This window comes from Venturia canescens, chromosome 3, assembly GCF_019457755.1.
Source record: "Venturia canescens isolate UGA chromosome 3, ASM1945775v1, whole genome shotgun sequence".
NCBI classification, from domain to species: domain Eukaryota; kingdom Metazoa; phylum Arthropoda; class Insecta; order Hymenoptera; family Ichneumonidae; genus Venturia; species Venturia canescens.
In genome coordinates, this window is record NC_057423.1 from 21,759,047 (window position 1) to 21,772,165 (window position 13,119).

The 13,119-nt window shown below is 35.5% G+C and overlaps 1 protein-coding gene and 1 long non-coding RNA gene across 11 annotated transcripts; one reads left to right on the forward strand and one right to left on the reverse strand.

The window, feature by feature from the left end:
• Positions 1 to 1,129: 1,129 nt before the first annotated feature.
• Positions 1,130 to 9,614, reverse strand: LOC122408230 (uncharacterized). Of its 10 annotated transcripts, XR_006260398.1 has the most exons (16): positions 9,366 to 9,614; positions 8,877 to 9,089; positions 8,587 to 8,760; positions 8,026 to 8,283; positions 7,572 to 7,851; positions 7,369 to 7,452; positions 6,953 to 7,302; positions 6,071 to 6,437; positions 5,780 to 5,990; positions 5,545 to 5,702; positions 3,707 to 3,906; positions 3,333 to 3,591; positions 2,439 to 2,646; positions 1,958 to 2,111; positions 1,567 to 1,856; positions 1,130 to 1,331 (listed from the first exon to the last, which is right to left on the reverse strand). It is a non-coding gene; the product is annotated as an uncharacterized lncRNA (long non-coding RNA). The 10 variants fall into 10 exon arrangements; XR_006260399.1 differs by lacking the exon at positions 6,953 to 7,302 and having other exon boundaries at positions 9,366 to 9,612; XR_006260403.1 differs by lacking the exons at positions 6,953 to 7,302; positions 7,369 to 7,452 and having other exon boundaries at positions 9,366 to 9,401; positions 9,483 to 9,606.
• Positions 9,615 to 11,020: 1,406 nt separating this feature from the next.
• LSm7 (U6 snRNA-associated Sm-like protein LSm7) lies at positions 11,021 to 13,119 on the forward strand. Its single transcript, XM_043414878.1, has 4 exons — positions 11,021 to 11,259; positions 11,344 to 11,358; positions 11,445 to 11,628; positions 12,773 to 13,119. Exons 1-4 carry the CDS (start codon positions 11,254 to 11,256, stop codon positions 12,910 to 12,912), a joined length of 345 nt encoding a protein of 114 aa, XP_043270813.1. The 5' UTR covers positions 11,021 to 11,253; the 3' UTR covers positions 12,913 to 13,119.

Below are 13,119 nucleotides of genomic sequence, written 5' to 3' on the forward strand. Positions count from 1 at the left end.
ATATCCATTTTTACGTCTTCATTTTTCGAAACGTTTGGTTTACATATTTGTTTGATTTTCTTTTTCGTTCAGCTACATTGCGTTGCTTTACGTAATTGTACCACACTAAAATTTCCCGTGTAGACGCAATTTATTGAATCATATATTCCAGCTCGATTTTTTCATTTTCTCTGTCATTTCGCGAAGGTTTTAGAAAAAAGTGAGTAGAAATAATGAATCGAGCAATTAGTGAATTATATAAAATTTTTCAATCGTATATGCTAGCCTGGAATTCGTTGGCACCTTCTCAAGACGACTAAATTTTTTTTTTTTAATTGGGATAGTATGATTCAACATTTTCCTCTGAGAATCTTCAGCAATCATTCACTTCAAATTCCATATAATTGAAAGTCCCCATTGGATGGTTTTTGAAGTTTCAATTTGCGATATGGAATCTCGTATTCACACCGTTTAAGTTTACTCAATTATTAATTTAGTCAGATAAAAATGTACAGCTATCCTCGACCTCACATTTCTTTCCATTCCTATCGTTTCCTTATTATCTTTTATACTGTAACTTTTCGGCCACTGAATAAATCAAACGAGACCTTCCCGGAGTGTGAGGTATGAGAATGCTGAAGCCTTCGCATCTGTGACAGACGTATATTCCAATTCACTTTGCAAATTTACCTTTGCGGAATATTTCTAGAATTTTTCTTCTTTTCTTGAGTGTTTCCAGGTTTTCTCAGCATGGTGAGGCTCAATTAATAATTTTAAATCGTTCAAAGAGGTGGTTGAGTGAAAAATGGGACGTTAAAATGCCTTTTTACGCATTAACTAAAAATATTCGAGCTGAATAAAACTACCAAGAGTCGTGTATGTTGGAAAGTGGTTTTTGAATCAGGTGTGGGAACGCAATTTTTAATTTAGTTTTCAAAATAAATTTTTATTTGAATTATAAAAAAATATCGTTAGTTTTTTGATCATGCGAACACGTCACCGCACCAAAGACTCACTTCTGTTATTGGAGTAAGTTATTAGTGTCTTTCTATGTCGCATTCGTTTTTTAAATGCATTTTCGCTGAAAGATCAAACGAAATGAGAAAGGAAATGGTGTTACGAATTTGTATATATCGAATATGTATATGGATACGATGAATTACAAGTTTATTAACAAATACAGATAAATCCATATTCATAGAATGGAGAGTAAAGAAGGTTGTCGATCTCAAGTTTCCTCCACTGACGCGTCTATCATTTGCGCATCAATTGGAGTATATACGTTGGTATTATTTTCGGTGACTTTCTCGTTGGTAAATACATTTTTCGTAATGTATCACAGTGCTTCGCATCTTGAAACAGAAAAAACAATCTTCATGTAAATTTTTCCATAATAAGCTGTTCAATGGTATCTTGAATTTGGCTCGCGATATTGGTATATGAAAAACGAGTGCTGAGCAGCATTTTTCGGAACGATTATATAACTCGCATAGAGTTATTTATACCCATTGATCAATTATTTATATACGTATTCATTTTTATACACTATATGTAGGATATACGTGAATACTACAAAAATTATATTACATTTGTATCGTGTTTTTCCTCTCTGTCCTTCCACTCGATAATGGGGTTCGTTGGCCCGTCTTTGAAGTTGTCTCCGTGTATTATCTTCTCTCACTCAGACCTCCGTTTTAACAATTCCCTCGTCCTCGAGTTTCGCTTTTCCCCGTCATCACGGTTTTTGCATCATGTTTTGGATTGGATCTCGTTAAGCCACCGGTCCAATCACTCGAGGTTCCCATGCGAATTGCCATTGGAGTTGCCGATAACTTTGCCGCTACTAGTGACGTCGTCGTCGAATCGCCCTGGATCGCCTGGAAATATCATGAAATATCAATATGAATTTTGACCAATCATCATGTTCCATTTGTACGATATAGCAGCCGCTATTCAGCTAATTTGTCGCACAACTCACATCTAGGATGCCATTAAATTATTTCATCGACCAATTGAAGCGCTTTGCCAAATCTCGCGGATTTGGTATAAATTTATCCTTTTTTTTTGTCGTTCTCCCGAGGAATCAGCAAACATTCTACTTATGTCGAGCCCAGCATACAGATGAAAACATTCTTGAATCAGCAAAATAGAAAGTCAAGTTCAAAACGAAATCCAGTTTTTTTTTTCAATCTGCTTTCAAGGGTTACAACAAATGTCACAATTTTTCCTTCATCTCCAAAAGTTTTGATTTCATACAGGTACAAAAATATTAGTTAAATTATCGATTTGAAATTCTGTTCGAAATTCGAGTTTACTTTTTTACCATCGGTTCTAATTGTGATCAATTTCACATAAACGACTGCAGGACATTTCATAAAAAATCCTATACAACCATACAGCCTAGAAAAGAACATCTCGAAAAAAAAGTGAGGAAATGACAAGACAAGACCAGACAATACCTCTTCAACATTGACGATGCCTTTAACCGAGGTCTCATGGATATTTAACCGAGTTAAATATCCATTTAGGTGGGAAAACGTTCAATATCTTTGGTCAGTACAACTTTCTAGTTAGGAGCATCATTTTTGTTATCCGCGAGAACCCTATTGACTCTATTGCAGTTTTAGTCAATCTCGTGTGGCCATCGTTTGACATTTGCGAACGAATCTGAAATACAAAAAACGATCTTGACGTAAATTTTGCCATCATAAACAATTCAATTGTACTTTTAATTTTTTCGCAATATTCATTATTTTATTTACTCTCAAACGGCTGGTAAATGGTGTTCTCAGAGTTTTGAAGCAGCTGCAACCGTATTTCAATAATGGGCCATATCGAAAAATCTATTATTTATTTTTACATAATATTATTATATTATATCCCTTTAGAATATTGCTTTTTAACGATTGGATTAGAAGCTTTAGGCTGTTCTGAAGGTAATACGAAATAATAACGATATTTCTCAATTTTAATTTGACTGAAAAATTAACTTTTGAACGTGTGACAGAGACAAAATCTATACTTTGAAATCGTTGAATTTCCTTTCGCCGTCTTCTCACGTTTTTTCAGTTATTTTCGAGTGTTTTATCATGGGGGAGATCAGGAAATGGATGGGGAAAAGAAATTCTCCCCGTGAGCTTACTCCTAAAGTATCATATAGAAAAAAAAATGATTTCGTAAACGCAAGATGCTGCAAAAGTTCGATACCCTTTTTCGTTTTGATCTCATTGACCTTAATCAGATACTAGAAAATAAAATATGAGGATTAAATAGTTTTCCTTTTTTGTCCAACTGACGTTTGTTTTTTTATATAACTAACCCCGCAAATCTGTAATTGAAACAATCGTCCCTACTTTTCCATTTAGTCAGCAATTTCAGCGGGTGTAACTTCCGAGCGGATGAGGTCACCCTCTGGGTACTTGGTGTTGCTTCTATTCCTTTTCCATTTCTGCGTACTTGGTATCGTAACCTTTCCATGCTCTTTCAAACGGCCTTTTCAAGTCACCCTTGATGCCTCTCAAATCTCTTTTGACTTCTTTCCATCATCGGAAGGGGTATCCACAGTGTCGAGATGAGCGCACAAACGAGCTTCAATGTATCGAAAGTTACTTTCTTTGATCGATTGAGAAAGAGAAATATTTCAAATAAATATAAATAAGAACGTGAATTTTTGTATCTTCAATAAATAAAAAATAACACAAATATAATTTATATCTGATTAACTCACCCGTTTCATAATAGCATCAACGATATCCTGAGTATGATTAAAATTCTTTAAGTGAGGAGTTATACTGCAAACAAACGGTACACCTAAATCATCAAATTGACCAGGACTTCCGTTCAATGAATCCCGTTGCGTTTTCCAGCTGTCACAAGACTTCAGCAAGAATCGTTACTTGATTTTTATCCCCTGATTACTCGGAGCCCCTGTCAGTCAATAACATAAATTGATTAGTGTCATTTTTCACAATGAAGTTGAACGTTCTTAGAATTTATTTCGTGTTGGCTTTGTCATAACTGTTTATTTTCTAACAAAAATTTAGAAATATCATTGAATTTATGGACAGAGTATATGATGATGAATGTTCCATTCTTAACCTTTTAAGCGGCAATGACGCCATATGGCGCACATCGATTATCTCGTGATTAAGTCAATCAATTATCACCAAATTTGATACTCGGGGGTTTCTGGGGTCGCTGATTACGAATCCGCTCTCAAAATTTCGAAATTCGAAATGGCGGATCCAATATGGCGGCCGAAAATGCAAAAATTCATTCGAATCGGATAAAAATTGGTACTCGGGGGTTTTCGGGGTCGCTGATTACGAATCCGCTCTCAAAATTTTGAAATTCAAAATGGCGGATCCAATATGGCGGCCGAAAATTAAAAATTCATTTTAATCGGATAAAAATTGGTACTCGGGGGTTTTTAGGGTCGCTGATTACGAATCCGCCCTCAAAATTTCGAAATTCAAAATGGCGGATCCAATATGGCAGCCGAAAATGCAAAAATTCATTCGAATCGGATAGGCATTGGCATTCAGGGGTTTTCGGGATCGCTGATTACGAATCCGCCCTCGAAATTTCGAAATTCAAAATGGCGGATCCAATATGGTGGTCAAAAATCCGAAAATTCATTTGAATCGGTCGAAATTTAGTATTCTTCGGGGTCGCTGATTACGGAGTATATAAATTGAAAATAGAAGATTCTCTATGACACATATGAATTGATCATGTAAAATTTTTGCAATGGCACCTTTCTCTTCATATTGATTTTATATTAACCCTGAGTTTTTCAAGTTTTATATGTGAATAAATGTAACACAAATACTATTCAAAATTGCCCCGTGCATGGTCGGCATATGAGATATTGTTTTCGAATTATAAATTTTGAGGACGGATTCATAATCAGTGACCCCGAAAACCCCCGAGTACCAATTTTTATCCGATTCAAATGAATTTTTCATTTTCGTCCGCCATATTGGATCCGCCATTTTGAATTTTGAAATTTCGAGGGCGGATTCGTAATCGATGACCCCAAAAACCCCCGAGTACCAATTTTTATCCGATTCAAACGAATTTTTTATTTTCGGCCGCCATATTGAATCCGCCATTTTGAATTACGAAATTTTGAGAGCGGATTCGTAATCAGCGACCCCAAAAACCTCCGAGTACTAAATTTCGTAACAATCTGAATACTTTTTTTTTCCCGCATTTTGGGCACTATGAGGCGAATTGGTTCTGCCGCTTAAAAGGTTAAAGTTAAATTAAATAATGTTAATGCTATCCTTTGTTAATGCCACTTAAATCGCTTTTCGTACGAAAATGTAGTCAGCAAAAGTAATTTTTCAATCGTTAAAGGGTTACACGAGCCTAGTCTTTCGAGTAGCTCAATCAAGAGAATGAGATCGGTTGGAAAATTTTAGAAAACAGAAAAAAGGACGTTGATGAATGTTGAAAATATAGATTGAACTTTTTAATCAGATCTCTTAATGGTCATTCAGATTATCACGAAAAAGCGAGTGTTTACACTTTTCAATCGTTTTATTCGCCAGCAATACTCACATTAAAGTAAACTCTTGATATTTCTTGTATTTTAGTTGACTAACTATCAGGTTCGTATCACATTCTCTTCAAAAGGGTACGAGACTGAACTAGATGATCGTTAAGGCGGCTTTCTTTGAGGAACTCGATATTCGAAGAAACGGTTGTATAGATACTTCCTGAAATCGAACGAAAAGTTATAGAACTCGTTCTACACCTGAACAAAATAAAAATAGCAAAGAAGAAAAGAACGTACCGGGAAACTCTCTCGGATCATTATCAATGGATATTATTTGATAATGATTCTTTTGCTCTATTTTGAAGCCCAAGCAGCGGAACCGTTGATCAGTTTTGTATGAGGTACTAATTTTGAGGAGATTAAGATAGGGTTGTCCGCTATTTATGAAATCTGCCCAATAACCGCCCATCTTAGACTGCGTGCAGGTGTCAGATGCTGTCAGAACAAACTGTAATAATTTAAAGAATTTTATATTTAAACCTTTATAAAATTTGCTGGAATAAGTCGATAAAAAAGGGAAAAACGTACAAATATAGCCAGCTTCTCAATTTCCATTTCCCTGCTCCATGGATGACTTTGAGAATTTAATTTTTTACCAACAGTTATAATGGTAAACTGCGGTGAGGCCACTTCGACACAGCCAGGGAACAACTCCAGGGGACCTTCGCGCTACAATGTTGGACATTCTTTTGAAGTGACACGCAGTGACTGCTTCTTTTGAACCACTTACTAATTTCCTGTACTGCGAATTCGGTTGGCAACTCATTGTCACCACTGACAGATGGAGCACGACATTCGACATATGCTGTTTTGGTTGCATCTAACCATCCACGACCTGCACTCCTTGGTAATAAATTCCCAATTTGGATTGACGCCAGCTCTGTGTCATCCAGATCTGTAAGAACACTCAAACTTTTGTATGTAACAAATCAAAACCAAATAGGTGAGCTTCTTTTCAGATTCCAGTAGCATTAAACTTTTGTTATTACATTTTTAAACATAATAAAAATACCGACACAGAATAAATCTCATTAACGATCCCCTTTCACAAACAATAGTTTATGAGGCATAGTTTATGGTACGATTTGCTCTAAACTCATCTATTTTACCGAAAATATGGATATGTACTACGAATCATTTTTTTCGGAAAATTGAGCTCCACTTTTCCGAAGAAGATAATAAATAGTCCCCGAAATAAAGAAAAAAAAATGGTAGAGCATCACGAAGCTCCCGAACATAACCTAATTTTCTAACCTGGTTACGAAGATAAAATGACGATTTTTGATTTCATTGTATATAGGAACACATTTGAATGATATTTCACAAAATAGTAGAATATCATTATTGCAATTAAAAAGAGAAATATCGAGTAGAGAAGTTCAAATTGATTTGCAAAAGTCAAATATTTACCACGCAGAGGCTCGTATCGACTTTTGATGAGTTTGTACGAATTGTCAGATGTTTTCAGCGCTTCGTCGAGAATATTTAGCCTATTATACAACACTAAGCCAAAGAACTCAGACTCATCTTTGACGCTGACAGGTGTGATGTAATTTCTCGGAAGTGATTTACTGCGATACATTCAGTAATGGAATATCAATTTTTGAGGTTATATTCAACAAGTTTCTCTAAAAAAGTTCTGTATGAATTCCTCATCAATGCATTCATTCCTTGATGAAAACAGAGTACGGATTTCACGTTAACGATTGGATAACCAACAACATCCTCCCAAGTACTGATTGTTCCCAGAGATGCCCAGTCTGTGCAGCGAATATCAAATTTTTAAGCATGCGTCTTGCGTCTCAATAAAATTGTCCTTTCAATACCTTAGGAAGTACTGCATAATTCTACTCTTCAGCGTCACTCCGAATAAATTCACTATCATATATCTCGACTCTAAAATTATTTTCCTACAAACAAAATGAATCGAAATAAAAATTTTAAGAAAAATTTTTCAGAGAATAAAACAATGAAAATTGATAATTGAAAAATGAACAAAGAAGTTCCAGAATAAAATATTCAACTATACCAGCTTGAATTTACGATGAAACGTCCTTGTAGAAGGGTGGAGGCTGAACTTCGGATTGTGCATCTTCGTAATTCAATGGCTGGCAGTTACAGCAGTCATAAAAACCATAGCACCAGCTTCCAACCTACGTTCTTCAGCTTCTTGATCGGATGTACCAGCCACTGTTAAAACCAGCCCCGAACGAACCTCGCCCCGTTGTTGCTATAGCTCTTGGAACAGTGCAAAACACAGCTGAAATTTCGCCAATGATGAATCACCAATCACAAGAATATTTATGTAACTGTGGAAAAAAAATGCATATAAGAATAGTTTAGATTTCAATTGTTCAAAATTAGTGTTTTTTCAAAATTTCACGATGAATTATTGAAATTTTCTCAAAAAAAGACGATAATGAGCAAACTGCAGGAGTTTGGAGAAAACAGCTGGTAAGCTGGTAACAACTGGAAAAACTTACGACTATAGCCAGCTTCTCTGTTTTCATTTTCCTGCTCCACAGGTGACTTTGATCATTTAATTTTTGATCAACAGTTATAATGGTAAACTGCGGTGAGGCCACTTCGACACAGCCAGGGAACAACTCCAGAAGACCTTTGCGCAATAATTTTGGACATTCTTGAGCCACGCAGTGACTGCTCCTTTTGAACCGCTCACTAATCTCCTCTACTCCAAATTCAATTGATCATTGTCAATCGCCAATGAGTTGTCGATTACCCTATTTAGAAAAAAATTCTTTCTTCAATGATAAGTCCAAAATATAAATGTATTCCAATAACTTTTCGTTTTTACAAAATTAAAAAAAAAAAAAAAAAAGTAGCCCAGCAAAAAGAAATGAGAATTTTTCTGACTCGAATTCAAATTTTTCAGTTTCTTCTTCAAGTACGACGAAAGAGATTAGTAAATGATTGAAACACATATTGCAATAACCAATTGGTTTGGATTGTTGAATTGTCAAATATTTGTAGTGTTTTTTATTTTTTTTTATTTAAGCGAGAAAATGGCTCATAAAAAATCTCACCGGTTTCACTCGTTCATCATAATGGCAATAAATCAATTAAATTGTCCCGAGGCTGCGTGAGCGATTCGGAAAAAAATTCTGTCAACTTGCCATACAATTTGGTTTGACGGACATGAAGTTTTCTTGCGTTTTTTCCTCCTGTTCCCGGAATGTGACGGATACCAGTAGTTGAAACTGTGTTGGAAAAAAAACACAATTTTGATCAACTCTAAATGTTATAAATAACGAAATTAGTGAATACGAAAATTTGCATTTTTCATAAAATCGCTTATTCAATGAATAAAAAAAACCTGTTTGGTTTGCTCCTCGTTATCGTTATCAATGATATCGGAAACTTCATTTTGAAGATACTAGAGAGCCTCGATGCTGTCCGTCATGGCGAGTTTTTCGAACTTATATTTTCGTATGATTAATTTGCTTTTTCGTAATATTTGTTTGCGGGATGGTCGGCAGAGCGGAGTTGCCAAAAGTAGTCGAACGTAATTTCGGTAAGCAAGAACGACCTGAATTCCGACCAAGAACGACCGAACAAATAGTGAACTTTTTTCACGTAATTGTAGACCAGCTGATGAGCGAAACGCGGGCAAGGCTCGTAATCCTGCATTTTGCTCCAGTATTTTTCGCCTACGTTTTCGTTCCTGTAAATGCACGACCATCGATTTTCTCGGATGTTTTTTCAAATTTTCTCAAAGAAACACGACAATGAGCAAATTGCAGGAGTTTGGAGATAAAACAGCTGGTAAAGCTGTTCCAAAGAGGAAATATAATAAAAAACTTACCTTATAACTGATTTTAATGAATCCTCAGCATGTTGGCTGGTGAAAAGGGATAAAACTTTTAATATTTTGTAGCGATCAATCAGTCCGGCAGTTAATTTTATCTGATCGATAGCCTACTTGGAAAACGTTAAAATATATTAGTATAAAATGTAGGTTTGTTGATTGATCCGTTTATCATTGTCGACTGCTGTAAGCAGCTGATCCCACTCCCACATGCTCACATGCATGTTATTACAGCATGTGCTTGCGCAAGTGCACTGAGCATACCCGCTGCGCACGTCGGAAGTGTCCCAGTTCTAGGGACCCTAGGTGAAATCACCTAATTATAAATAATTTAATATCCATTAAAATATCAACTCTCGAACGATTTTCTTTCACTCTCAATCTCTCTCAAATGATTCTCAAACGATTAAAAAAAAAATGAAACGTCCAAGTCCATTTTTCCAGGAGATAAAAAAAATGGGGGCCAGCTTCACGCCAAAAAATAAAATTGTTTTTACGAAAAAAATAATCACTCTCAAACAATTTTCCTTTTCTCTCATACTCTCTCTAACGACTCTCAAACGATTTGCATTAATAAAAGTTTGAAATAATCAAATGTGGGGGCCAAATTAACGGAGGTCGTCTCCGCGGACGCCTGGCACTGAGCAGCTACTGTGACGAATGCGTAATTCGTCACCAGAATGCGCTGATTTCTGCGCTAAGAACCGCGAATTTGAGAATTTCGTACTTTAGCATTTCATACGGATTTGATAATTTGATCATTGAAATATTAACAAATTCCCGCTCGGAGCGTTACATTCGTTGTAGTGTAACGCTCCGAGCGGGAATTATAGTAACTATTATTTCGAATGATTTAGTTTTGGGTGGGTTCGATTGATAAGGAGTTGAAACTCGCCTTGCGAATTTATCTTCAATAACTCAAGACAAAGATTTAAATGTTTGATGAATATATTGACGAAAATGTGGATCTTGACTCTTCGGCTGACAATAATGTTCTCCCTTAATTCTATTCCGTTCGACTTTTAGTCTCACAAATCTTTTGATTCTCACGCGCAGACTCCGTACGCTCCGCTCATACGCGGACCAATCACGTTGTTCTTCATTCTCCCACTCATTCGAATTCTGGGGTCTCGCGACCCACGCTTCGGTTTCACACGCTCGCTTCGCAACCACACAATGCCCTTATTATTCTAGGTCCTTAGCATAAGAGTGACGAAGGATATGTCCTAGCCTAATGTTTATAAGATGAAAGTGGGTAAAAGTATCGTATTGGAATACTAGAACTATTTATATAAGAAATCAAAGAAAGCCTTATTTCGATACATTTCAACGTATGGAGATTATTATAACGTAAACTATAAGAATGAGTTAGTCAATACGTTCATATTTCTTATCGACTAGCGGTTATTGTTTATGCTATACTTATATCTCTATATATTATATATATAGTCACCCAAGTCCGTCACGGTCACATTTATTAACATTTCAATGATCAAATTATTTATCAAATCAGTATAAAATGCTAAAGTACGAAATTCGCAAATTCGCGGTTCCTAGCGCAGAAATCAGCGCACTCTGGTGACTAATTACGCATTCGTTACACGAAAACATCTACTGCGACATCAATGCTTACACCTAGGACTATCTGGCTGCACTTATTTTGGATGTTTTGGATAGTGAATAGTGACTTTCGGCCTTTCGGCTGATCGGAAATAGTGAAAATGCCATTTTCGGTAAAATTGACCGTCCCTGTCCCTACCGTCCCTACGAATCTTTTTTTCTTCGTTCTGCTTCGTTGTTTTTAATACGAATTTCGTATGTATTTGTGTATAAAATTATATCACTGAATATTTCAATATTTTTTCTGCATCAAATCAGAACTAGTATGTCGGTAAGAATCGTTCCCTTAACCTATTAGAAGAAAATTACGTTTCCTCAAAACATTATTAACCTATTATCTGTGCATTCTTTTCAGGTGGTGAAACAACAGGTAGCATTAAAAAAAATGAATATAGTAAACCAAAAATTGCAATTGCTGTATGATTTCTGAAACTCAATCATTTTTTTACTCCTTAGCCTCAGAATACTCATGGCGATCATAAGGAGAAAAAAAGGAAAGAGAGCATTTTAGACTTGTCGAAGTACCTTGAGAAAAATATACGTGTGAAATTTGCTGGTGGCAGGGAAACCGCTGGTATCCTCAAAGGTTATGATCCTCTACTCAATCTCGTACTAGACAATACAACGGAGTATTTGAGAGGTATCAATATTTACTCTATGTTTTACCTGATTTAAATGGTATTGTACATTAGTAAAGTATGATCACTTTCATCAGTTAAAGTAATCCTATACAACGGTATGAATAAATCTTAGTAAATAAGTTCTTGAGTTTTTCATACTATTTGTATTTATAATTCTTAAAGATATCTTCCTATTGGTAAGAAATGGTACTGAATTATGACGCTGAAGTTTGCAATGTTGGAGTTCAACGAAATGATGTAAAAAAACCCTCCAGTAATTCTCCAATTTTGTTTCCTGCTGAACCTGCAGTTTGAAGTTTTTCAACCTGTGCCGATACTTCGTGAAATAAAAAATTGATGAATTACGAATGTTTTTTTTGTTCATTTTGTTGGACTCCAATGTTGCAAACTTCAGCGTCGTACTGAATTGGTTGCCCCTAGTGTCAAACAAATAACATGTATTTTCTTACAATTTCACTTGGACATCAAGAAAGCCTGCGCACACAACATTATTTTTGTGGTAGAAAAAATGTGTGCACATCACAAAAGTATATCGTACACGTTTTCTACCAATCTCCAAAAAGGTTTAATATGGTGACCACTTTGATTCTATGTTTCTTATGAGCAAGATAAAATATATATAGAACAATTTCAATTTTTTGGGCCTACTTTATTGACAAATACAATGCAGTGGATAATCATGTGAAAACTATAGTATGAGATTATCAAAGGATCTAAAAAAATTAGAACAAAGCTTGCTCTGATTTTTTCTTCAATGCATTGTATTGAACTGCTTCCATGACTTTTGATTTCAATAGCGTGCTTTAATAATTTTTATCCAAACAGGTTCAATGTTAGAGACCTGCTTAAATGTTTATAGCAAGCTTCAATGAGTGTGAACACTACACATCAAAATTCATGATCAATAACTTTGCAAATTGGTAAATTATTGATTAGAATTCAATCAGGCTGGATTCTTGGTTTCCCTGAAATGAGTAGAATATCAATGTGAACTGAAAATTTTCTACTAGTGATTTTAATTTCATAATTACCATACGCAACCATGCTGTACTATAATGGTTACCATGTAAAACAAGAATTAGATATCAACTTCATAATTCTATGTGATCCAGTCAATAACCATTCTTTTCATTTAATTGACAGATCCTGATGATCCGTATAAACTCAATCAAGGTACGAGAATGTTGGGGCTTGTAGTGTGTCGAGGTACTTCAGTAGTTCTGATATGTCCCGTCGATGGTATGGAATCGATACAAAATCCGTTTATACAACAAGATGCTTGAATCTTTTGCTCTACGCATCACCAGATGTCCATATTTTTATCTCACTCCACACAGATTTGAATGCACCCACAGAGATGTTCTCCTAATGGCATTGTTACATAAAACATCCATATATACAGACACATTTAGAGAGAAGTTTTTTATGATTAAATGTGGTCCTCCGCATATAACTGTATCCGAGTCAATAAAATTTGAACCTTTCTATAA

Bases quoted from the DNA above. Each gene is read 5' to 3' on its own strand.
- LSm7 (XM_043414878.1), top strand. The intron at 11,629-12,772 runs GTATCAATATTT...TTTAATTGACAG, and splicing joins TACAACGGAGTATTTGAGAG to ATCCTGATGATCCGTATAAA.